Here is a 26219-nt window from a genome sequence, read left to right as displayed (position 1 = left end):
ATAGGGAAAATTAATGTTTGAGAAGTTAGGGATCTAGCTCACCATCACAATTGTATAAAGCAACTAACCTGAGATTTAAAAGTAGCTGGTTGGACTTCAGCACTTGCACTCTTAAATTGGACCATACCAATACTGGTTTTCTTAGACCAAGACAATGTGAAGACGGTCCTCTTTATCACTGTTACAGAGTCACTTCTCAATAATGACTGAAGAGTAGGGACTTTCACATCACAGAGACTTGATTTTATTCCCAGTCTATTTCTTTTAAACTGAATGGTGGGTCAGGAAGTGACATAGTGATTAAAGCACTGGATCGCCCATGGCTGGCTCCACAATTGGAGTCACAGACCCCTTGGCCTGAGAAACAAGCCAGGTACAAGTGCATGCATGCTCAAACTCCCAAAAGGAGGTTGCAGGAGAAGGGATTGTGGCATGACCATTACCCCTGAAGGGAAATTCTCACTATCCCTTTCTCTGTTTCTCTCTAGCGAGAACATTCACCCTATGGCAAAATAATCCAAAAACATACAAAACAAAACAAAATGGAATGGTATTGCACAAGTCATCTATTCAGCTTGGGCTCCCCTTTCTTCAAAACAAAATAGGGGTGGCAGCATCTACCTTCACAGAATCATAAGGGTTAAATTACAAATGTGGCTGCCCAGCCTGAGTCTGACATATGGAAATTGGCCCCTGAGTCAATGCTCCTACTCCTTCCTCTCACAGCAGCAGTGACTGTCAGAATGGAAATGCCCCCTTCCTTGGTGAAGATTAATGATTGCGTAGCTTTAAAATAAAATACCTGGCACATGCTAAGTGCTAAGTTATTGAATATGAATCAACTATGAACATATTGAATACATTATGAGGCAGATAAACAGAGCTATAAAGATATGAAGACTCAAGGGGAAAAAAAATATGAAAGACTTAACTAAAGTTAAAACATTTTTATAAGAATATTTTTAGGCTTTCTAAAAACTACAGTAACATAAAACATTTGATTTTGCTTTTTCCGTTTTTTTCCATTTAGGTTTCACATCTTCACATACAACCCCAGATCCTTTTAGTACTTCGGTTTCTCGTTGAATTATGCTAATGTTCTCAGAGGACCTTAATCCATGTGTAAAGATGTATTTTTAAATAGCTGTGCTTCACATATTTGTCAGTATATTAGCTTCATTAGCATTTTAAGCTTGTTGTAGTAAAGCATAAATTTGTTGGTGCTTGATTTATGTGTATTTTATAAAAATCAATCTCTCAACTCCTAAATCTTTGAAATTTTAGATTTGCTAATATTTTACTTCATCTGGATAATGTTAAAGCTATTAACAATTAGACAGCCAAAGTTCAATTTCTAATGAATTTGTTATCCACTTAATTCATTATATTTTAATTAATGTAAGCAAATTAAAACTACATTTTCTTTTTGTATACACAGTGAGCACGAGTGAGTATTATAACCCAATTTATGTTTTATTGCCAACTAGAGCTATTATCAGGAGTTTATTGTGGACTTAGTTCTAACAATTAATTGTGTAACAGTAACTGTCCTAGGAGTCAAATGATTAGGGAAGAAACAAACGGAATTAAACTTAATTATTCAAAATTCCAGTTATCCAGAATTAGCATATGTTCCACACTGTCTTGCCCATTAAAAATTTCTTTTCTCTTCAAGGATGTAGTTATGCAAAGTAAATCTCTGCTTCCTTTCACCAATAAGCATTTCTTATGTTGTCATTAAAATCCATATGTATTGATTTAGTGCATGAACTTTTTGATTCTCAAAAAAAAAATGATTATAAAATATATTGACTTCTGCCTTTAAGATTTTTACCTCTGGAGTTGGAGTAATCTGGTTATCATAATGACACTGCAAAGTGACAGCAGCTAGGAGAAAACGTGAGGGACATGTATGTTTCTCTTAAGGCATCTGGACAAAAATTTCCATCATCATAGGCATAATACTTTTATCTCCAATCTAAACATTGATGTCATTGCATTACTAAACACACAAGAACACAGAAGATAGGGAAAAAATAAACTTAATTCTCCCTCTGAAATCAATTGTTTTTGAGGGTAGTACAGATGATGATAGCAAACACATCTACATTTTTTATTACATGTGCGCCCTTTAAATATATATCAAATCACTTAATCCTCAAAAGAACTCTGTGAAGTTGTTACAATTTTCATTGTTACATACATGAAAAATATTAGGTAATGTGAGATTAAGGAATTTTCACACATCACATGGCTTGTAAGTAGCCAAGCTAGGACTGGACGTTGGCCTCATTCTCTGTCTGATGTTGTAACTAGTTCATCCTCAAATTGCCATCTAAGAGTTATATTAGCAGTGTTTATAAATGTGTTATGCTCAAGCAAATGTAAATTTGTCCTATTAGATCATTGGTACAGAATTAATCATTGGGCTCAAATTATTTATTTGAAATAACTTATTACAATAAGGGCTGAAGTTTTTCTTTCTTTCTTTCTTTCTTTTTTTTTTTTTGGAGAGATTTTTGCTATAGGGCACATGTGTTTGCCAGACAGAGAGAGACAGAGAGATAGAAAAAAGCGAGAAATCACCCCCCTCAGGGGGGATGGCCACGCCGCAATCCCTTCTCCTTCCTCCATTCTCCTCTCGGGATCTTGGGCACGCACGCACACGCGCCCGGTGTGAGGTTTAAGCCACTGGGTCCGGAACGTGAACCACGGTCGACTATATGGGAGTCCAGCAACATAGCCATTAAGCTAACTGCTGGTCCCCAATAAGGGCTGGACTTTTAAGTATCCATCCTGGATACGGGTTTAGGACACAAACTGACGAACCAGAGAAAAAAGATATAGGTGCTTAATATGTATTTTGTGGATAAACAGATGGACACAGGAATGGATATATAACATTAAGGAACTTGATTAAGTAATAATTCATGACTACATACATACAAATACATTATATTGTAGCTAATGGTATCATTTTTGAAATGGCATTTTAAATAATATCTGCCAAGGGAAGTACTGTTTTCTAAAGAAAAAAAAATGAGTCATCAAAATCAAGTTGATTAACTTAATTCAAAACGTTTGTCCCACTAAAATGTTTTTGAAAAACATGAATCAGAGACCAGCAGATGGCATAATGGTTACGTCGCTGGACACCCACATAGTCAACTGTGGTTAGAGTCCTGGACCTGGTGGCTTAAAACTCATGCCAGGTGCATGTGTATCTGTACCCAAAATTCTGAAAGACTGGAGGAGAAGGGATTGTGGCATGGCCATCCCCCTGGGGGACGATGTCTTGTTTTCTGTCCCTCTCTCTCTCTCTCTCTGTCTCTCCAGCAAGCACACATACCCTGTGACAAAAACCACTCTTTAAAAAAAAAAAAAATCAATCCAAGACCCATGTAATCTCATCTGACAGCAAAGGGGACGCGGCAGTGTCGCAAGCCCTGCGAGGGTCAGAAGTCATCATGCTGAGGGCCATGTGGAGGGTGCTGAGTTCAATTCAGCCAGAAGCAGTAACCAAGGCCCTGGTCCTGGGGCTTCCGGGAGGAGGGAGCATGAGACTTTCTCCCAACCACCTGCAGCCTTGAAGTCTCCTCCAGGCTACCTGCAGATATGCCGTCCAGAAACTAGTCCAGCCCAGCCAAGACAATGATCTATCTACCTCCTTCCATGCTGCTCAAAAACTCCCAGAAAGTCCCTGGAATTGAGAAAGTTGATGATATTGTGAAAAGACTCTTGTCTCTGGAAATGGCCAACCAGAAAGAGAAGCTAAAAATCCAGCAAAAACAGCTGAAGAACAAGGTGGTGGAAAACCCTGAGGACATCAGCTCCCTAGAGGCTGGAATTGTTGCCTTGATCGTCAAGATTTGCGATTATGAAAATACATGCAGAAACACCGAAAGGACAAAGCCCACAAACGCCATGTCTTCAAGAAGACATGCAGGGAGCTGGAGATAGAGTGCACCTTCCCCCTGTTGTGCTATCGTGCAGCCTACAGCCCACCACCACTTGGTGACCAAGAAGGCTCTATGCATACAAGTTTTCCAGGAGGTTCAGAAGCTGAATAAGCAACAAAGGGCCTTAAAAGCTGCAGCTGCACCAGCCCCAAAGCAAGACTAGAAGAATCCAAAGCTCTTCCAAAGCCCAACCATAGCACTCAAAACCAATAAGTTCTGTTAAAATCTTAAAAAAAAAAAAAAAAAAAAAAAAAAAAATCAATCCAAAAATGTTCTCTAAATGTTCTGTGCAGTTTATCATAGAAACTCTATGAATTCAACACACTGATTTGCATTTTAAGTTGTGACACTATGGAAGGCTTTGACTGATTAGACCAAAAGTGACCATTCAGTCTAGTCTCCCAGCTATTCCACAAGGATCACTTCAGTGCAAGTCAAAAGTCTTGACAGTTGTGTTGAAACTAGAGGTCCGGGTCACTTTTTGTTTGTTCACTCATTTGTTTCAAACCTGCAGCTTGTTTCAAAATGTGGAGACTCAGAATGGCTTGATTTTTATGGGAGGATTCCACAGATTTGAAGCAGAGTGGCTTGAGGCAACTGAATTCCCCATCAGGTTCATTTGGCCACCCCAGAGATGAAGGTTTAATCTAAATTGCATTTTACCTATTCATTTAAGCTTATAGGATTTCAGTTTCTTGATATAAAGCTTGTTTCCTTAAGGATGGAGTCCACCTTCACATGCTTCGAGCCTCTCAAATTGCCTTTTCCTCCATAGTTTCTCATTAATCTCTACATCAGTGACAAAAATTTTAAAATCTTTATCTCAATAACAGTACTTCTGGAGGCCTTTATGCATTTTCTTTTTTTCAAAGAATTATTTTATTTAATTAATTTATTATTATTATTATTTATTTTTTAATTTGACCAGAGAAAGAGAGAGAGAAAGTGAGAGAGCAAGCTGCCAGGTCTATGCCAGACTAGAGCCACAGTCAACCATGTGAGAGTCCAGCATCTTTAACCATCATAACACCTGCTGGCTCTAAGTCATTATGCATTTTCAATGACATATGTACAATTCTGTATGTTATTTACCTATGTATTTTCTTAATACCCAAATTTTTATTTTATCTTAAACCCATTGCTTTTTCATTTCTATCATTCTAATACTAAAAATCAATTTATATATAAAAATTTAGAAAGATCATTGTATTTGTCACTAGTTTTTATCTAGAATTCTTTCCTGATAGATGAATGTCATTTTAAAAACCTAGTCACAATAAAAATGCTAAGAATAGATAGATTGTATTTCATATTAAATGAACTGAGTTGTTAAACAATATCAAATGGAGTTTATAGTGGAAATAAAAATCAAATTTACCTTTGCCTAGCAATAGAAGGATTCATTTTTTTTAGTTTTGGATCATACTTCCTCAGAGAACGTAATTATTCTCAATTTTTAAAAAAGATACCTTTATTAGTTTGAAAGGTTTTCATGTTCATTGGTAGATTAGAAAAGTTTTATAAAAGGAACAAAAACACAAAATAGAAAATATCTTATTGATCTAATTGAACATCTTCAAATGCCAGTAAAGATTTGCTGAGGTTTTTTTTTAACACCTGTGTAATAATGTTGCACTTTAAATGTAACTGGTTAAATTTTCAAAGCTGTGTTCTGGGATTTTGCCATTTGATGTCCATTAATATCAATTGGAATATGCGGCCAAATCCCTGTATACCACTTTGAAATTTTACCCCTTAGTGTTAATTTTCATTTCTATCATTCTAATACTAAAAATCAATTTATATATAAAAATTTAGAAAGATCATTGTATTTGTCACTAGTTTTTATCTAGAATTCTTTCCTGATAGATGAATGTCATTTTAAAAACCTAGTCACAATAAAAATGCTAAGAATAGATAGATTGTATTTCATATTAAATGAACTGAGTTGTTAAACAATATCAAATGGAGTTTATAGTGGAAATAAAAATCAAATTTACCTTTGCCTAGCAATAGAAGGATTCATTTTTTTTAGTTTTGGATCATACTTCCTCAGAGAACGTAATTATTCTCAATTTTTAAAAAAGATACCTTTATTAGTTTGAAAGGTTTTCATGTTCATTGGTAGATTAGAAAAGTTTTATAAAAGGAACAAAAACACAAAATAGAATATATCTTATTGATCTAATTGAACATCTTCAAATGCCAGTAAAGATTTGCTGAGGTTTTTTTTTAACACCTGTGTAATAATGTTGCACTTTAAATGTAACTGGTTAAATTTTCAAAGCTGTGTTCTGGGATTTTGCCATTTGATGTCCATTAATATCAATTGGAATATGCGGCCAAATCCCTGTATACCACTTTGAAATTTTACCCCTTAGTGTTAATGATAGTCTAACAGTGCAGTTAGAAATAAATTATTTATCGGGTGAGCTCAAATTTCCTTTACTCTCTTGGGTCAACTAAATAAGAAAAAATTTAAAAAGAAAAATTCTGATATCTCTTTATTACTTCAGAGTAACATATATGTAAGGAAACTATTAGCTTATTATGTATTGAGCATGTTAGTTATTTTATGCAGAGATAATTGTATGGCTATCTAAAGATTTGTTGAAGTTAGAGATTGTTTTTAAAATAATTCTGTTCTTTAACTTCTTTCTTAGATTTCTTTTTAGTATAGCTAAATATATGTGTATGTAAATATGTATGTGTGTTCTCACTATTAATTTTTCCCCACTATGTTATTTTATTTTTATGGTTTCAATATATAGGCTAAGAATAAATTATTGATAAATATTCTGCTATGGAAAGACTTTTTGACATTCAATTTGTAATTTTTCCTAAGTTAATACTTGGCTTTCTAACTGTCCTTTATGGAATTCTGATGTGTCAGCATTGAATATTTTTTTACTAAGAAATACTAATATCCAGAAGAAGCTTTTAAAGATATGAGGGCAATAGACATCTCCACAAACATTTTTGGGGTTAAGTGCTAAGTATCAGTTATGCTTAATTTCAATTTTATCTGAAATAGATATGAAAAAGAAACAGAGACAGCTTTGGGGTTTTTTTTTTTTTTTGCTTAATATTTTAGAGCAGTTTCAGGCTCACAGTAAAACTGAAAGGAAGCTACCAGATAAACCAGATATCGATATACTTGCTGCCACCATGCATACATTGCCTCCCTCAGTATGAACAGGCCCCACAACAGTGGTACATTTGTCACATCGATGAACCAACATTGATACATCATTATCACCTAAAGTTCATACCTTTTCTTAGGGTTTACACTTGGTGTTACACATCCTGTGGATTCGGACAAAGGTACATGGTATACTATCATACATAGTATTTTCACTTTCTTAAAAAATCCACTGTGCTCTGCCGATTCCTCCCTCTCTGTTCCCTGGCAATCACTGGTCTTCTTCTTTTTTTTAATTTAAATTTATTTATTTACATTCATTCACTGTACATCATTACAGCATACAATGTGAAATTTCCCATCCAGAGTACACTGCATATTGGCTCAATAAAGCACATCAACATACATGTTATCATCAACAAATAATTTTCCATTTCTTGTTTCCTGGATGTTTTGCTTTTTTTCCCCCATCCTTGATTCCCTATCTCTTACCCTCTGCCATCTCCCACTCTCCTCCCACACTGTCTCTGGTATCTTTGTTTGCTTTCTATGCTTTTTTCCCCCCGCATTTTATTGAGTCACTAAAGATCTTAATTAATCTAAATATTTCATAGCAAGCACAGCTGATATATACATTTCCATGAACACAAGTCCAACTTTAGACATAAGCCTCAGTGAGTAGAATGAACACCCTATGAAGTAGCTGGGGCTACATATCTTACTGCAGTCATTGAATAGGTATTTTTAATGCATTTATTTTAATTTCAAGAAAAACAGTTTTAATTTTATTTTTTTCCTGAACCTTTTCTTTTTTTTATTTTTAAACTTAATTTGCATTTATTCCCTAAGCATCATCACAGCACACAGAATGTGATTTCCCATCCAGAATATACCACATAGTGGCTTAATCATGCATGTTATTACCAAAAATTTTCCATTTCTAGTTTCTTGTATTTTTTTTACCCTGTTTCTCTCCTTCTGTCCTTTCCCACCCTCTTCTCACACTATCTCTGGTGTCTACAGTTGTCTTCTATTCCTTTCCCGCCCACATTGCATTGATCACACAATTTCTTAAATAATCTAACTACTTTCAATAGCATGTTCACTTGGTACTATTAAGAAAACCAGGTTTAACTTAAATCAAAGAAATGCTAAGGAACTTTGCTTAAAACTTAAAGCTAGGAAACAGGTTAGGATTCTGTTCCAATGGTAGGTACATGAACCTATCCATATCTCAAGACAGGACACAAATCCTTATAACCAGATAACAAAGTCTACAAGAATATCAGCATCGTTTTAGTCAAAAATCATAAAATTATACTTCACCAATTCAGTTTCCCACTGGTCTTCTTACTGTCACCATAGTTTTTTGCCTTTCCCAGAATGTCATAGAGTTGACCTAAAGTGTATGGCTTTTTCAGCTTGAAAGCCACTGATTTTAAGGAACCTCCAGGCGCTTCCCTCAAAGTGAGCCCTCCAGTCAACACCTATTGGTAATGTTGGTAATTATGGTTGTTCTGGTGGAGGTGATGATAAAAATCTTGCCACACAAGTCTGAACTAGTTACTTGTTTGTGGAGTTGTGCTTTAAAGGCAATGTCAAATTCTTGCACAAACAGAACCTTAGTTCAGAAAATGCCTCTAAAGTACCACTGATTTACATATGAATTCCAAGGATGTAAAATTATATTCTTCTGTTACTAATGCATTAATTTACTTTTTTTAATACTTGAGTATCCTAAGTGCCTTTAGTATAGTATATATATTTTCTATTTTTAAATTTTATTTATTTTACTTCTTGAGAGAGAGTGAGAGAGAGACCGGCATCCCCAACAGGGTCTCAATATGATGTGAATGCTGTTCTCCCAACCTGTGCCACCCCCCTGCTTTCCAGCCAAAAAGGCTCATAGGAATTCATGCTCACCCGTCCAGCATGTTTCAGGTTGAGCCAGTCTCCAAACCCTTGTCTTCTATGTAGGCCCAGTATCCACGAGCAACACACTACTGCCTGAGCCTCTGTGGCTGAGCCATTCATATTTAAAATGACCCTCAGCATTCTGTCTACCCAAACCTTTTAATTCCTATTACGGAATAATATATTGATTATGTTTCCTAATTAAAACCTAAGAAAGCTAAACATGTATATTCTAATTACTGAAGTCTAGTAAATTCCATTTTACTTTGCAAAACTTCCTAATATATGAAAACATTAAATTAGGCTCTCTGTATTGCATCATACTGGGAAACACATGTAAAAAGCAATATGGAATCTGGAAGTTCATCAGCACCTTGCTTATTTTTACAGTATCTCTATTCACACCAGCTGCCTTATACTTTGAGGAGACATAACAGAGCTGTATTTATGTGCTATATGTAATTGTTTTTCTTTTTCAAAAATCTGCTCTTTCTTGTTCTATTTGAAACAGATGCTCGAGTGTTCCATATAATCTTTTACACATGACTATAGATCAAGTCATAATATGCATGTATTTAATGTTAGATTTCTAGGACTGCTATATTCACTTGCATAACATCTCTGTATTCAAAAATAGCACCAGAGTCTTTAAAATAGAAACACGTTCATTGACAAATTAACACACTTTGAAACACAGCAGTGTTTGCACATTATATGTGTACACATATTAAATAGAGATAAAGAAATTTGAAACTTGTCCAGTTCAACACTGCCATTGCATAATAGTCAGCATAAGTCACTATGCTCAACTAGTCAGTATACTAATCACTTATTACTCTCATTTTCTGTAGGGACAGCGATCAGACCTATTGCTTTGAGAGCTGTGACCTCCATTGCTCGTGCTTTGCCTGGATTTCCCATTTTGGCCACCGGTGGAATTGACTCTGCTGAGAGTGGTCTTCAGTTTCTCCACAGCGGTGCTTCAGTCCTGCAGGTAGTACTTGTGTTCATCTGTTCTTTTAAAAAGCTTCATGTCATGGGACCAGCAGTTAGCATAATGGCTATGTCGCTAGACTCCCATGTAGCTGACCATGGTTCGAGTTCCAGACCTGGCAGCTTAAACTCCTGCTGCGCACATGTCCGTGCATCCCTAAGATCTTGAGAGGAGAATGGAGGAGAAGGGAATGCGATGTGGCTGTTTCCCCTCGGGGGGTGATTTCTCGCTTTCTGTCTCTCTATCTCTGTCTGTCTTTCTGGTGAGCATGCATGACCTATAGCAAAAAAACCTCTCCAAAAATGAAGAAAAAATCTTCATATCACAAATACCATGTAAATTATGTGACAACAAATAAATTCAGAGGCAGTATGATATCAAAATGGCAGCACTCATTAATATATCCTCGTGAATCAAGAGCAAAGCTGCGGTTCATTTCCTGAGAGTATCCAAACCCTCTTTCTCTAATGTATTTATTCACCCATCTGTTTCTAAAATAAATGAAATCTGGTTCCAAAATGCATACTACACTACTGGATAAAAACAAATACATGTGGAAATCTGGGAAAAAAGTAAAACTATAACTGAAAAATAGTGACATCAAGGGTAAGACCGATACACGCCATCTATGCTGTAAGGTGTGGAGAAATCACCACATTTGACTCTGAACCTCCTGGCACCCACACGATTGACTTTGTAACTTTCAAAATATTAAAATAAATTGGTTATTCGGCTTCTTGTGGTACAAAGCCACATCGTCTTCATAAAGAGATATTTGAGATGTAGTGAATTCCATTTTTAATACCACTTTTGTAAGTAATAAAAATTGGATAATTTGTTTTTTTATAATGTTGCTCAACATGGGGACGTTACTACTGGCACATTTTAGCATAAGCATTTCTCTGAGGGGACATAGATGCAGGTTTTGTGATTTGATTTGACCCAGGGACAAAATGTTTTGTGTAGTGACTAGATGCTGAACGCTCAAGTAATACTGTACTCCATCAGTATGACTTCTCCACTACTGGGCATTGATGTAATTGGAAAGGAGGGCGTTTAGTATCACTTATATTCTGTGCCCAAAAAATGGGGGCAGTGTAAACATCCTATGTCGTCAATTTGAAGAATCAGAATTACCATTGCCTCATGAAATGCTTACAAGCTAAGATAGAAAGAATACATATTAAAATGCCAATGGAAACAGACGTCTGCTTCTAAGAAGATGGAGTAGACTTACTTTTCTCCATGCTATCTACCTTATAAAGCTAAAAACCTTTATATATACAAGCAATATAGGATGACTCTGAAAGATACACAGAAGGCAGAATGAGTAAAGCCCTGGACATCTAGGGAACAACACAGCCAGAGTTTTCTGGGGTTTTTTGTTTGTTTGTTTTTGTTCTGTTTTATTTCATATATTTCAAACTTGGAGCCAAAGCAGCACAAAAATGCAAAACGACTTCAGAGAAAAACCGGATCTCTTTAGCCAAAGAAGCAAAAAAACGGCAGCTAGCAAGACAGAAAACTTTTAAGACAGTAACCGCCCTATTCCAGGCAAATACCATGGATAAAAACTATGTCTCCATATCACCCACACAAGCAAAGGGCAAGGAGAATCGGAGACCACTCTTACCAGGCAACCCCACAGCCACACTGGGCAATGATGAGCTCCCCCATGTGGGAATCCTGGGCTTCTGCTCCCACCTGAGAGTAATGTGATGTCCCTTCTCCTTTACCTGTGGCGTTAGAAGCAGTCTAGTGGAGAGGCAGGACTTACATCATCAGCTTGTGGAAATAAGGCCACTTACTCTCTTCTTCCTGCCCATGGTAACAGTGAAGGCCAAGTGGCATTCCTACTCCTCTCAGCCAGGGAGCTATCAGGGGAGGATTAGTGGAGAGCCAGAATTCCCACCATCTCCCTTCAGTGATAAGGAGCCATGCCCCATGGGTATCAAAAGAGGCCAGGTAAAGAACCTGGGTTTCTATCTGGCAGCAGGAAGACTTCACCCTCCTTTTCCCCTGACAGAGTGATGTTAAGGAAAACCAACTAAACCAGAAGGGTAAATAAGATCAAGAGTCTCTTAACATAATAACCCAAGTGTCAAAACTTTAATTAAAAAATTACTCATCATACCAAGAGCCAGAAATATGTCAAGCTGAATGGTAAAAGATAATCATTAAATGCTAACACCAACATGACCATTTTTAAAAATCTGACAAGGAATTTAAAGTAGTCACCATAAAATTGCATTAACAAGAAATTAAAAATACTTTTGAAGCAAATGAAAAACAGAAAGTTTCAACAAAGGAATAAAGTATATAAAGAAGAATCAAATGGAAATGTTAGGACTAAAAAAATGTAGTAACTAAAATGCAAAACTCAATTGATATGCTCAGCCTCAGTATGGAGAGAAAAGAAGAAAAAAATCAGTGAAACAGAGAATAGAGCAATAGAAATTAACCAGTCTGAACAAGAGAGAGAGAAAAAAGACTATATATATTTTAAAAAAAGAATGAAGTCTCAGAGAACTGTACTGTGAGATTATAATAAAAGATCCAGTATAAATGTCATTAGAATCCCCAAAGGAAAGGTGAAAGAAGGTGGAGATGAAACAGGAATAATAACTGAGAGCTTTTTTTAAAATTATTTTTGCAAAATACATGAAAATAAAAATTTAAAAATCTGAATGAAACCCTATTATGGATACACTCAAAGGAATCTCAACCAGAACATGGGCTGGCCAATTGGCACAGTGGTAATATACCACTCACCAATGGTAGATTCATATAGAAGATCATGAGCTCAATTCCCCAGATAACCTGTATACCCTGAGTGTGTGCACCATGATCCTGACTGGCTGGGAAGGCTTGACTGGGGAGGGACAGGGGAAGTATGGTCTGGGATTCCCTGCTGGGGGTACTTGTCTCTTCTGTCTCTCTCCCTCCTTGTGTGTGTTGTATTCTCATGAAACAAAGAAAGAACCTTTTTTTAAAAAGGCAGATATCCCCAAACACATCATAGCCAATCTTCTGAAAACTAAAGACCAAAGAAAGAAACTCAAAAACAGCAAGACAGAAATGACATCTTACCTCTAGGAACAGGTCATTCTAAAGACAGCGAATTTCCCATCAGACTTCATGGAATTGAGAAGGAAATGGGACAGCAGTTTTCAAGGACTGGAAAACAAACAAACAAACAAAAGAACAGTCAATCTTCTATATCATTCAAGAATTAAGGGATGAAAAGTTAATCAAGACAGTCTCAGCCAAAGAAACACTAGTATCTCTAGGAGACCCTAACTAAGAAAATGATTGAAGAAATTTCTTAAGAAAGAAGGGAATAATAAAAGAAAGAATGTTTGGATATCAGGAAGGAAGGAAGATTATGAAGCAGGGTCTTTGGAAAGAATATGGAAGATAACAGATGTTCAGTCTTGAATATGACCTGAGTTTATTTTCATGAACACATAGAAATTGATGGACCAGAGAACATAAATGGTTTTGAGTACATTCCAGAACAGACTCCAGCCCATTGATAGACATATGACTGTAGGCAAGCCATACCTGGGGGGTGAAGATTGTTAGGTATCTACCAAGTGCTGGTAGTAGCTGCTACTATTATATACAGTGTTTCTACAACCTACCACCTACCCAAGTGAAATAGTTTTATGCTCTTTTTTGATTGGCATCAGCTGAGGCTTGGAGAGTAAAAGTGATAACAGTCAAAGTTCCGCACCTAGGGTTAGAGCCGCAACTCAGACTTAGGGTTTCACAGACAAAATGCCGTCTCTAAAGAGTAAGTACACTGCCTATTCTGCTTTACAGGACTTGTAAGATGAGAATATCAGTAACAGGCAGGTCTTCCAACCCTACTTAAATGTTACATGTTCAGGGTATAGATTAATTCTTAAGAAACAAGACTCATAAAGGGAATGAATGTGAAAACAGAGAAGTAGGTCAGCATTATGTGTCCTGAGTGTAGATGTGTGCTCAGTGTGTGGAGCCTAGTTGTACATAAATGTAGGAAACATGATTCCCTTAAAAAGATGTGGTGAAACACATATTCAAATTTCAGTTTCTGCTTAGGCTCCTCTTAGATCAAGAATTAGAGACTTACTCAGACTACACTATATTAAGAAAATGAAGCCCATTATTTTCTTACATCAATGGGCCCCGAAACTGAATGAATCAGTGGAACAGTCTAGAGAAAGACCTGTGCCATCTCTCTTTGTGGGCCATGTGATTTCTCCCTCAGAAGAGTAGAACATCCTGCCTACTCTTTCCTACTCCAGTGCTTACTCCTTGCTTTTGCCTCCTCTAAGCTTCTGACTAGCAGCACATGGCTGTCATGACCTCCAGTCCACTTCACCAGTGATCTTTCACCTCCCGTTTCTACAAGAATTCCTCACTAGCTTAGTCTCTTGGCTCAGATTTTCAAGAAAGGAAATCTTTTTCACTTGGTTTATCTTTTCGTGCCAGGCTCCATCCTAAGCCACTCGTCATCCAAATATTGACTGGTTGATGCATAGCAAAACCACTTTGAATAAATGTTAAATTAATTTGTTAACTAAATACATGTAAGTTGCAATTCTCTTTTTTTCCTAAAAGAAAAAGTAAGATAATAAAATAAGTAAATAAATAAAAATAAAAGAGAAGGTAAGAGGATTTATGTAATATAAAAAGTCATTGCTTCTTCAGCCCTGATACACAATAGCCCAGAGACTTACCAGCTGTGTAGAATATTGGCTTTTAAATGATTGTGTTGAAAGAAAGGTGAAGTTCTACATATAAGCTTTTACTGGTAGAAAATTATAGATTATCAGTCTTACTGTTTGCTTGACTCAGATTTTTATCAAGCCAGACGAAAAAAAAAATTTAACCAATTTTAGCTAAACTATAAAATAAAATCAGTATTAAGATATACTCTGGATGTTCATGAGTTGGAAAACATTTAACTTTACAATTTTGGCTTGACATTTCAACAGTGTAGAGAATACATAATATATCCGTCTCTCCTCCATTGCAACTGAATTTCACCCTGCTCCATTCCCTAATCCTGGGTTAATCTAACCTTTCATTTTCTTTACTTCTGGGCTGCTGAATATTATTAGAGAAATTTAAGTAACTCTGCCAACTGGATTTTCTCCAAATGCACAGTGTTCAATGTCAGCTTGGCCCAGCTCTTCTTTTTATTCATCTTTTCTCTACTTTGCATCAAATGATCTCTAGGAGTTAGTCCAAATCTTTTTCGTATACCTCAAAGCCCTAAACTCCTCCATCATCATCCTCCCATTTCTCTGATACATTCTTTTATGGACTCTCATGGCCTGATTCAATTCCCTTGTCTGGTTTTACATTTATCAAACATAGTTATCTAGTTATTTCTACTCAGAAGTGAAGTATGTACTCACAAAATACATTCTGTAGGAGACTCGTGGCCAGAGAAGTGAAATGAATTTAAATACCCAGGTGATGGTGCTGATACACTGGAGTACAGAAACAGAAATAATGAGTGACCAAATAGGTATATAAATAAATAGTTTGATTCTGATTTTCTTCATACATTGCCTGTCACATATGTAGACTATGTAAACAGTTGACTTCACTACTGGATTTATAGTCAAAATAATTTTAAATTCAGATTTAAATAAATCTGTGTTTGATAATTAAGCCTGTGACTTTAGAAAAAGTACTGATGTATTAAAAATGGAGAGCTACATTTTTTGCTAAGCTGCATATGACAGAATATACCTTCCTTATTAATCAATACCCATCACAAAGAATCATTCATTTATACCTAAATATTCATTGAGACCCTACTGTATATTTAGCACTATTTTGGGTATCTAAAATACTCTGTGAATAAAACAAGCAAAAATTAATATTTCATAGTACTTATATTCTTTTTTTTTAGAGTTATTTTTTGCTATATGGTGCATGTGTTCACCAGAGAGACAGAGAGCGATAAATCACCCCCCATGGGGGGGTGACCATGCTGCAATACCCTCTCCTCTATTCTCCTCTCAGGGTCTTGGGCATGCACACATGCCAGTGTGAGATTTAAGCCACTAGGTCTGGTACTCAAACCACGGTCGACTACAATGGGAGACCACCATTTGCTGGTCCCTCATGGTGCTTATATTCTAAGGAGAGAAGAAAGATAACATAAATATGAAACATAAGTATAGTATCTGCTATGTAAAAAGATAATAAATGGTGTGAAGAAAATACTGGATTTAATTTAAAAGGTAATATTTGGAATGGATTGCATTGGATTGGATTGGATTGGATTGGATTGGATTGGATTGGATTGGATTTGGCTACAGGCCTATGTGTATTTGTGTTGTATTATATTGAAGATGGTGAGTCCAGATTTTAAAAGAAAATCGGGGTTGTAGTATCACTTGCTTAAAATTTTGCTAAGTGAGAGTTTAACTGAAATAAGATAATCACAAAATATTGTAGACAAACTTGAAGTTTATAATCTGAAATGCTTCCTAGAGTTTCAGATTGCATTTTATTTATTTGTTCATTTATGATAGAGTGCACATGCCTGAGAGAGAGAGACAAACAGACAGACAGACACTCTCCATAGGGTTTAGTCATACTGTAATGAATTTCTTTCACTTCTCTAAGATCCCAGGAGTGCACACACATGCCTGGCATATTTTCAAGCTAGGGATTCCAACTACAGTTAGCATGTATTTTCTGGGTCACTCAGCATGCTACCAAGTGCGCAACAGAGGCTGGCCCTAGACTACATTTTTCTCTTTTCAATTTTTGCCATAGCACTCTTGTGCTCATGAGAAAGAGAGAGAGAGAGGGAGAGAGAGAGAGAAAGAAAGAAAGAAAGAGAGAGAGGAAAAGTGAGAAGGCAAATCCCTTGGCATATGATCACACTGCAGTCTCTTCTCTTCTGCTTCTCCTTCCTTTTGGAATTTTGGGCACACACATGTGCCCAGTGTGTTTTTAAGCTGTCAGGTCAAGGAATCAAACTACACAGTTGGTTATTTGGGATTAATGTCACTTAACCACCAAGCTACAGGCTGGCTCTACTTTGCATTTAACAGGCTATTTATTTATTTATTATTTTTGAAGCCCTCTTAGTATTGCTAAGAATGTATCATCTCTCATTAAGACTGTTTATTTTTAAGATTTTAACTTTTCTTGATAAGGATGTTAGCATTCAGTAGTAAAATATTAAGACTGTTTATTTTTAAGATTTTAACTTTTCTTGATAAGGATGTTAGCATTCAGTAGTAAAATATCCAATATTTTTACCTTAAAAATGCTTCAGTGAATTTTTTCCCCTCTCTCTATGAAAAATGCCATTAGACTTTTGATAGGAATTAGGTAGAATCTGTGGTTTGCTTTGGGTGGTAGAGTCATCTTAACATTCCTTATTTCAGTATGTGAATAGAAGATATCTTTCCATTTATTTGTATCTTTTAACAGTGGTTTACAGTTTTCAGTATATAGCTCTTTTACCTCCTTAGTTGAATTTATTCTTTAACTTTTGATTGTTTGTTTTTGCACTACTGTAAATGAGATTGGTTTCTTGATTTATTTTTCAGGTAGTTGCTAGTGTATAGAAACACTGCTGATTTTTGTATGCCATTTGTGTAACCTGCAACTTTACTGAGTTTGTTTCTTGGTTCTGTTTTTGGTGGTGTCTTCAGGGTTTCCTAAATATAAGATCATGTCATTTGCCCACAGAAATTAGTTAACTTTTTCTTCCAGATTTTGGTGACTTTTACTTCTTTTCCTTTTTCTTGCTTAATGATTTTGAGTAGGACTTCCAGTATTATGTTTAATACAAGTAGGGAGAGTGGGTGTCCTTGTCTTTTCTGGTCTTTGGGGAAAGCTTTCAACTTTACATCGTTGAATATGTTGTTATCTGTGTTCTTGTGATATATGATATTTATTGTGTTAAGCTATATTCCTTCTACATCTAATTTGTTGAGAGCTTTTATCATGAAAAGATGTTGAATTTTGTCAGATGCTTTTTACACACCTACTGAAATGACTTGTATCCTTCGTTCTGCTAATGTGGTGCATCACATTTATTGATTTACCTCAGTTGATCCACCCTTGCATCTGAAGGATAAGTCCCACTTGATCATGGTGAACGATCTTTTTAATGTGCTGTTGAATTTTGTTTGCCATTACTTATTGATATTACTTGCTGTTCAATAAGTATACAGGCCTAAAATTTTCTTTTCTTGTACTGTCTTTGTCTGGTCTTGGTATAAGGGCAATGCAGTCCTTGTAAAATAAGTTTGGAAGTATTCTCTCCTCTTTAGTTTTTTGGATGAGTTTGAATGGATTTATATTATTAATAGTTGTTTTTTTAAATGTGTATTTGAATTCAATAGTGATCATATCAGATCCCAGGTTTTCCTTGGATAGGAGATCTTATTCTTGATTCCATCTCTTTATTCATAATTAGTCTATTCAGAATTTATTTTTTTCATGACTCTGTCTTGGTAGGTTATGTAATACTCTTAGTTTCACTGGCCTTTTTATTGTTTTGCTAGTATCTATTTCATTTATTTCTGCTCTGATTTTTTTTTTTTTTTTTTGGAGAGGTTTTTGCTATGGGACATGTGCGCTCGCCAGAAAGACAGAGAGAGACAGAGAGACAGAGAGCGAGAAATCACCCCCCAGGGGGGATGGCCACGCCGCAATCCCTTCTACTCCATTCTCCTCTCAGTATCTTGGGAATGCACGCACACACGCCCAGCGTGAGTTTAAGCCACCAGGTCCAGGACTCGAACCGTGGTCGACTACGAGGGAGTCCAGGGACATAGTCAATACGCTAATTGCTGGTCCCTCTGCTCTGATTTTATTATTTCCTTCCTTATACTAACTTTGGGCTTAATTTGTTCTTTTTTTAGTTTCTTAAAGTATTCCTATTTTCATATAAATGGTAAAATCAATCATAAAGTTATGTAGAATCATAAATACCTTGACTGGACAAAGCAATTCTGAGAAAACAAAGTTTGAGATGTTATAATTTCATTTTTTTTCTTTTCTTTCTTTTTTATTTGAGAGAGACTTGCCATAGAGTGTGTGTGCTCCCCAGAGAGTCAGAGAGAGACAGAGAGACAGAAAGCAAGAAATCACCCCCCCACCCCACCCAAGAGGGAAGGCCACGCTGCAATCCCTTCTCCTCCATTCTCCTCCCAGGTTCTTGGGCACATACGTAAACTTGCCCATCTTGAGTTTTAAGACACCAGGTCTGGGACTTGAACCATGGTTCACCACATGGGAGTCCAGTGACATAACCATTAGACCATCTGTTGACCCTGAAATATTATACTTTCTAATTTCAAGATTATATTACAAATCCATAATAATCAGAACAGTATGGTGCTGACATAGAAACAGATACAATGAACAATGGGTTAAAATAGAGAACCCATAAGTAAGACCAGGCATATATTGCAACCTATTTTTAATAAGGGCATGAAGAAGACACATGAGGGGAAGAAAAATCTCTTTAATAAATGATGTTGAGAAAACTGGATATCAACAAAACAGAAATAGATTGTTACATTACACTATACAAAAGAAAACAACTCAAAATGAATTAAAGACCTAAACATAAAACCTAAAAGCTCAAAACTCCTAGGAGAAAAATAGAGAAAATGTTCCTAGACATTGCCCATAGAAATGGCAACAAAAGAAAAAATAAACAAATGGGACTATGTCAAACTAAAATGTATCAATATAGGAAAGGAAGAAACAAAATGAATAAAACTGTTTATTGATTAGGATTTTCAAACCGTATATCTTTAAAGAGGTTAATATCCAACATTTATAAGGACCTTACAAAACTCAACAGCATAAAAAAAAAAACTTATTTAAAAATGAGCAAAGAACCTGAATAGACATTTTTTAAAAAACAATATATAAATGGCCAACAGATATATAAAAAGTGCTCAGAATCACTAATCAGGAAAATGACAATCAAAACCATGATGAGGTATTACCACACTTCAATAAGAATACCTATTACTAATGGGTATGTTGATGGACTCCCACATGACTGATCACAGTTCAAGTACCAAACATGGTGGCTTTAAATTCACACTGGGTGCATGTGCTTGCATGCCCAAAATCCCCAGGGGAGAGTGGAGAAGGGATTTCTGTGTGGCCATCCCCCCAGTGGATAATTTCTCACTTGCTATCTCTCTGTCTCTCCAGCAAGTGCACATGACCTATATCCCTCTAGCAACAACAACAAAATAATCTGTCTTCTAAAAAATCTACAACAAAAAAGAATACCTATTACTAAAAAGAAAAAAATAATGAGTATTGCCAAGGGTATAAAAGAAATCCCTTGTATGCTGTTGATGAAAATATAAATTAATACAGCCATTATGGAAGACAGTATGAAGGTTTTCAGAAAGTTAAAAGTTTAAACTAGAATATAATCTGCAATTCCTCTTCTGTATAAATACCAAAGGAAATGGAATCAGCACCTTGTACATGTATCAATGCTTCTTTTTTTTGCCCAAGTTATGGTAACAATCTAAATATCCTTCTAAATATCTAAATATCCATACATAGATCAAGAAATTGTAATATATACACAATGGAATATTGTTTAACTGTACGTAAAGGTGTTACTGGCATACAATATGGATGACGAACCTGAAGGACATTATGTAAAAAGAAAAATAAGCCAAATACAGAAAGGAAAATACTGTATGATTTCTCTTGTATGTAGAATCTTGGAAAAAAGTCTAGTACTTGGAAACAGAACGTAAAATAGTGGTTATCAAAGGAGAAGGGACAGACAAGAGCACGTGGAGATGAAGTTTAATGGGTGTAAACAGAATCGTGCAGGATGAGTAAGTTAGACAGCTAAACACTACAGTTTGTGGACTACAGTTAATAATATTGTACGGGAAATTTGCTAGGAGAGTAAATTTTATGTGCTCTTACCAGCATCTCCTCAAAAAAGGAGTAACTGTGAAATGAGGGATACATTAGTGGCTTAATTATAGTAATTACTTGACGTATATGTATATGAAAACATCATGCTGTACAACTTAAATATACACAACAAAACAAATGCCTCAATGAATGCTGAATATAAAAACTAAGGAATTATATAATAATTATATAAGTAATATATATGTATGTATGTATGTGTGTGTGTGTATATATATATGTAAGCTGGGTACTCTATGTCATTTCCCTAGTATAAACCTAAAGTGAAAATGACTATTACACTAAAATCAGATACAGCACTCTGACCAAGAAATAAGGTTTGAACTGATTATAGGTTTACGTTCTGGGTAGTTGCACTTATAACTTCCTCAGTCAACCCAGCTGACTTCTAATTTACTTAAGTGAACTTCAGTGTCTATGAAATCCCTGATTTTTCATCTCATTTGACAGGCTTTCATTAGTTAGAATATGCAAATTAGAACTATAAAAAGGACAGATGAAAATTATCAGTAAATTTCAGGTACAGAAATGTATTAATTCCTCCTTGCTAAATTATATTCTCCAATTCTTCATAAATTCTGAGGTCTTAAAATCTTTTGGGGGTCTATTCTAAAGAAATAAAGTTTGCTTCTGACTGTCAATTACTTATTCATGATGAGGATAGTAAATAAATAACATTTGTAATTTTTAAGACAGTTTGAAGGGATAATTTTAATAAATTAATGCTGGTTGTTTTTATTTTGTGTTTTGGATGTTAGTCCCAGACATAACCTTTCCAATGACTCCTATATCACTTTTCTCTGATTTAACTTCTAGTCTACAATTTCTGTTTAAAAAATAAAAACTACTTGAGAATTTCCATTATAGCCAGAATTCAGACTGAGTCAGTTGATTTTATTGACAGATTTCATCACTCAGTGTTCACCTTCCTCTATCATATGTAGATAAAGAATATAAGGATGATACTGCCTTATTCTTTCTGAATGACTATGGATTTCTATAACTTAATTTAATGATATTACCATATGATTCAATCACAAAGATTTTGCTTCAGGATGTTGGAAGTTATAGGAAGCCATCAGTTTGTTTATGTACAATTATGACCTGTGCCATGAGATCATAGGGGTGCATGTGATTTCATGTTTTCTTTGGTTTCTCATTGACATTAATATGAAATCCTGAAATACAAAGAAAGAAAGAAGGAGCATGGTATTAGAGATCTAGACACTACAGGTTGTGATTGTCATTCACCAGACCTAGAAAATGAAATCAAGTTTTAGCAGTAGTCAGTTGCCCTGATGCAGCTAGTTCAAACTAAATAGAATTTTTAAATGTGATCAGACACTATATTATTTTATGAAAATTAGAGAAAAGCAAGTAATGAAAGCAACACTGTGACACCATTTCTACATGAGCACAGGTTTGTTATCAACACTGTCTCTTGGTCAGAATGCACAGGTGACTTCAGTACTATAACCTTATCCATGGGTGTATCTAGGTGATAAAAATTTTGCATGCTACAATCCAAGTTTTCACTGAGTAGGTAGAGAGAATTCGTTAAATGATTTCTTATTTTCTTTCCATTACCATTTACTTTAAAGCCAAAATATGATATGTGAAGTTAGTTAACATCATCCAAAGTTATTTTAAATGGCATCAGAACTGTTTCATATAACTAGTTAAGAGAGACAGGGAACTCAAGCGCTTCCCTGAAGAAAAAGTGATTAACCGAATTAAAAGATGGGAAATTGAGCTGAACAAACAACTCTCTAAGAAAGACATGTAAACAGCCAAAAAACATGTGAAAAAAATGCTCAACATCCCTCATCATAAAGGAGATGCAGATCAAAACCACAGTGAGGCCTTATGGCCAGAACCGCCGTCTTCCAGTAATTATCCAAAATGACGAACACAAAGGGAAAGTGGAGAGGCATCCGATATACATTCTCTAGGCCTTTTTGAAAACATGGAGTTGTTTCTTTGGCAACATATATGTGAATCTACAAGAAAGATGATATTGTAGACATTATGGGAATAAGTACTGTTCAAAAAGGAGTGCCCCACAAATGTTACCATGGCGAAACTGGAAGAGTCTACAGTGTTACCCAGCATGCTGTTGGCATTGTTGTGAACAAACAAGTTAAGGGCAAGATTCTTTCCAAGAGAATTAATGTGCATATTGAGCATATTAAGCATTCTAAGAGCAGAGCTATCTTCCTAAAACGTGTAAAGGAAAATGACCAGAAAAAGAAAGAAGCCAAAGAGAAAGGTACTTGGGTTCAACTAAAGCACCAGCAGGCTCCACCCAGAGAAGCACACCTTGTGAGAACCGATGGAAAGGAGCCTGAGCTACTGGAACCTATTCCCTAAGAATTCATGGCATGATGAGTCTTAAAGATAAACTAATCTGTGGTTTATTAAAACACACACACACACACACACACACACACACAGTGAGATACCACCTAACTCTAATCAGAATGGCAAAGATTAAAAAATAATAATAAAATAATAATAAAAATCATAGTAATGAATGCAATTGGCATTCATTAGAAGGTTTCTTGGTACAGATTATAATGATTTAACAAGGAATAAAGAATAAGCAAACATTTGGGTGTACCTAAATCTAATCAGAATGGCAAAGATTAAAAAATAATAATAATGAGTGCTGGTGGGGATGTGCTGAAAGGGGAACACTCCTACATGGTTGGTGGGAATGTAAGCTGGAGAACAACATGGAAGTTCCTCAAAGACCTACAAATATAACTAACTTGTGATCCAGCAATTCCACTCCTGGATATCTACCCAAAGGACAGGAGAACGCTCAGTCAGCTCAGTCAGAAAAGTACCTGTACGTCTATGTTCATTGTGGCATTATTCACGATTGCTAAAACATGGAACCAGCCCAAATGTCCTTGAACAGATGAATGAATTGAAAAAGTGTGGCACATATACTCCATGAAATACTATTTAGTCATAAAAAACAACAATACCCTGGCATCTGATAGAAAATGGATGAATATGGAAGATTTATTCCTGAGTGAAGTGAGTTGGCTATGAAAGAGAGACATTGTATGTCTCCACTTTAACATATACTGACTGTCTGCACTCTATGGTAGAGACTAAAGACTGAAAGAGGACATAAAAGCATTGAAAATAGTTATCGACGCTGAGGACAATGTAGAAGGAGGGTGGGAGAGGAGACAGTGTGGAAGGAGGGGGGGAGGGGGGAAGTCTGCAGGGAAGGAAATTAGGGAGAAAAAGTAGAGAGGTAACACATTTGTGGGACACAGAAATGGTTCATTAACTGTTGATGATAATGTGTATAGTATTCTCAACTGGACTAGTCTGAGGTGTATTTTATATTGGGTAAATTTTCTTTACAAGCTAAATGATGTATAGCAATTGAATGTATAAATAATAATAATAATAATAAACAGATAGACCTTTTTTCATTATGCAGTATCTTGTGTCTTAAATTTAATATGTATTTCATTTATAATTTTTGAATAATATGTGAGTATTTCAAAATATAGGGCTCTATACTCTTATAATAATAGATAAGAAAAATATGCACTAATATTTCTCCAATAAAGTTCTAATTACTGTGACAATTATTACATTACTCTTTTTTTTATTTGAGAGAGATTTTTGGTATAGGCCATGTGTACTCACTGGAAAGAGACAGAGAGAGACAGAAAGCAACAAATCGTTCACATGTGAGATAGAGAGTTTGGTCCTGCTGAAATCCCCTTTCCCCAGCCTTCCTCCTTGTCAAGATCTTGAGCAGGCATGCACCTGACACGTTTTCTGGTCAACACAGGACTCAAACTTGCAGTCAGACCGTGTGACTTCCAGCATAGCAGTTCAGAACACTACTTACTGCCTGTGCATCTTCTGATTTTGATCCAGGAAGTATATAAAGGCTGAGATAGAAAAGAAGAGAGCAGAAGGGAGGAAGACACCTTTAGTAACTCAACTATAGAATTGCTACCACTCTACACCAAAAAAATATAACCAATCTCCCAGAATTGCTTTAAAAGAAGCTGATGGTGGGGACCAGCAGTTGGTGTAACGGTTATGTCACTGGACTCCCATGTAGTCAACCACGGTTCGAGTCCTGGACCTGGTGGCTTAAACTCATACCAGGTGTGTGTGCATGCATGCCCAAGATCCCGAGAGGAGAATGGAGGATAAGGGATTGCAGCGTGACCATCCCCCCTGGGGAGTGTTCTCACTTTCTGTCTCTCTGTCTCTCTCTGTCTTTCTGGTTAGCGTACGCACCTAATAGCAGAAATCTCAAGGGAAAAAAAAAAGGCTGATGGTATGGAACACTCTGGTTCCTTCCATCTTCTCATTATCCAACAATGAACTAGCACTGCAAAGAGCCTTCAGCAATCTGATCAAGCTCTAAGATTGGTTGTAAAATGAATATCAACTCTGATTATATCTGTCTTTAATTATAAACTCTTAGAAGAAAGAGTACTAGGTTTATGTAGTTCTAGTCATAAGAATGGCAAAGATTAAAAAATAATAATAAAATAATAATAAAAATCATAGTAATGAATGCAATTGGCATTCATTAGAAGGTTTCTTGGTACAGATTATAATGATTTAACAAGGAATAAAGAATAAGCAAACATTTGGGTGTACCTAAATCTAATCAGAATGGCAAAGATTAAAAAATAATAATAATGAGTGCTGGTGGGGATGTGCTGAAAGGGGAACACTCCTACATGGTTGGTGGGAATGTAAGCTGGAGAACAACATGGAAGTTCCTCAAAGACCTACAAATATAACTAACTTGTGATCCAGCAATTCCACTCCTGGATATCTACCCAAAGGACAGGAGAACGCTCAGTCAGCTCAGTCAGAAAAGTACCTGTACGTCTATGTTCATTGTGGCATTATTCACGATTGCTAAAACATGGAACCAGCCCAAATGTCCTTGAACAGATGAATGAATTGAAAAAGTGTGGCACATATACTCCATGAAATACTATTTAGTCATAAAAAACAACAATACCCTGGCATCTGATAGAAAATGGATGAATATGGAAGATTTATTCCTGAGTGAAGTGAGTTGGCTATGAAAGAGAGACATTGTATGTCTCCACTTTAACATATACTGACTGTCTGCACTCTATGGTAGAGACTAAAGACTGAAAGAGGACATAAAAGCATTGAAAATAGTTATCGACGCTGAGGACAATGTAGAAGGAGGGTGGGAGAGGAGAAAAGTGTAGGG

General features: G+C 35.9%; 1 protein-coding gene and 1 pseudogene across 1 annotated transcript in view; both read left to right on the top strand.

Moving 5' to 3' along the window:
- The window catches only part of DPYD (dihydropyrimidine dehydrogenase), a 994283-nt gene that overhangs the window by 810248 nt on the left and 157816 nt on the right, over window positions 1–26219 (top strand). The window contains exon 19 of the mRNA XM_006169013.2: window positions 9867–10009. Within this exon, the coding sequence (XP_006169075.1) occupies window positions 9867–10009 (143 nt within the window). The remainder of the gene's footprint in view (window positions 1–9866; window positions 10010–26219) is intronic.
- On the top strand, window positions 3468–4142 carry LOC102493264 (28S ribosomal protein S15, mitochondrial-like; annotated as a pseudogene).

The sequence above is a fragment of the Tupaia chinensis genome, unplaced genomic scaffold (assembly GCF_000334495.1).
Source record: "Tupaia chinensis unplaced genomic scaffold, TupChi_1.0 Scaffold146687_1, whole genome shotgun sequence".
NCBI classification, from domain to species: domain Eukaryota; kingdom Metazoa; phylum Chordata; class Mammalia; order Scandentia; family Tupaiidae; genus Tupaia; species Tupaia belangeri.
This window is presented reverse-complemented; position numbering and strand designations above follow the sequence as displayed.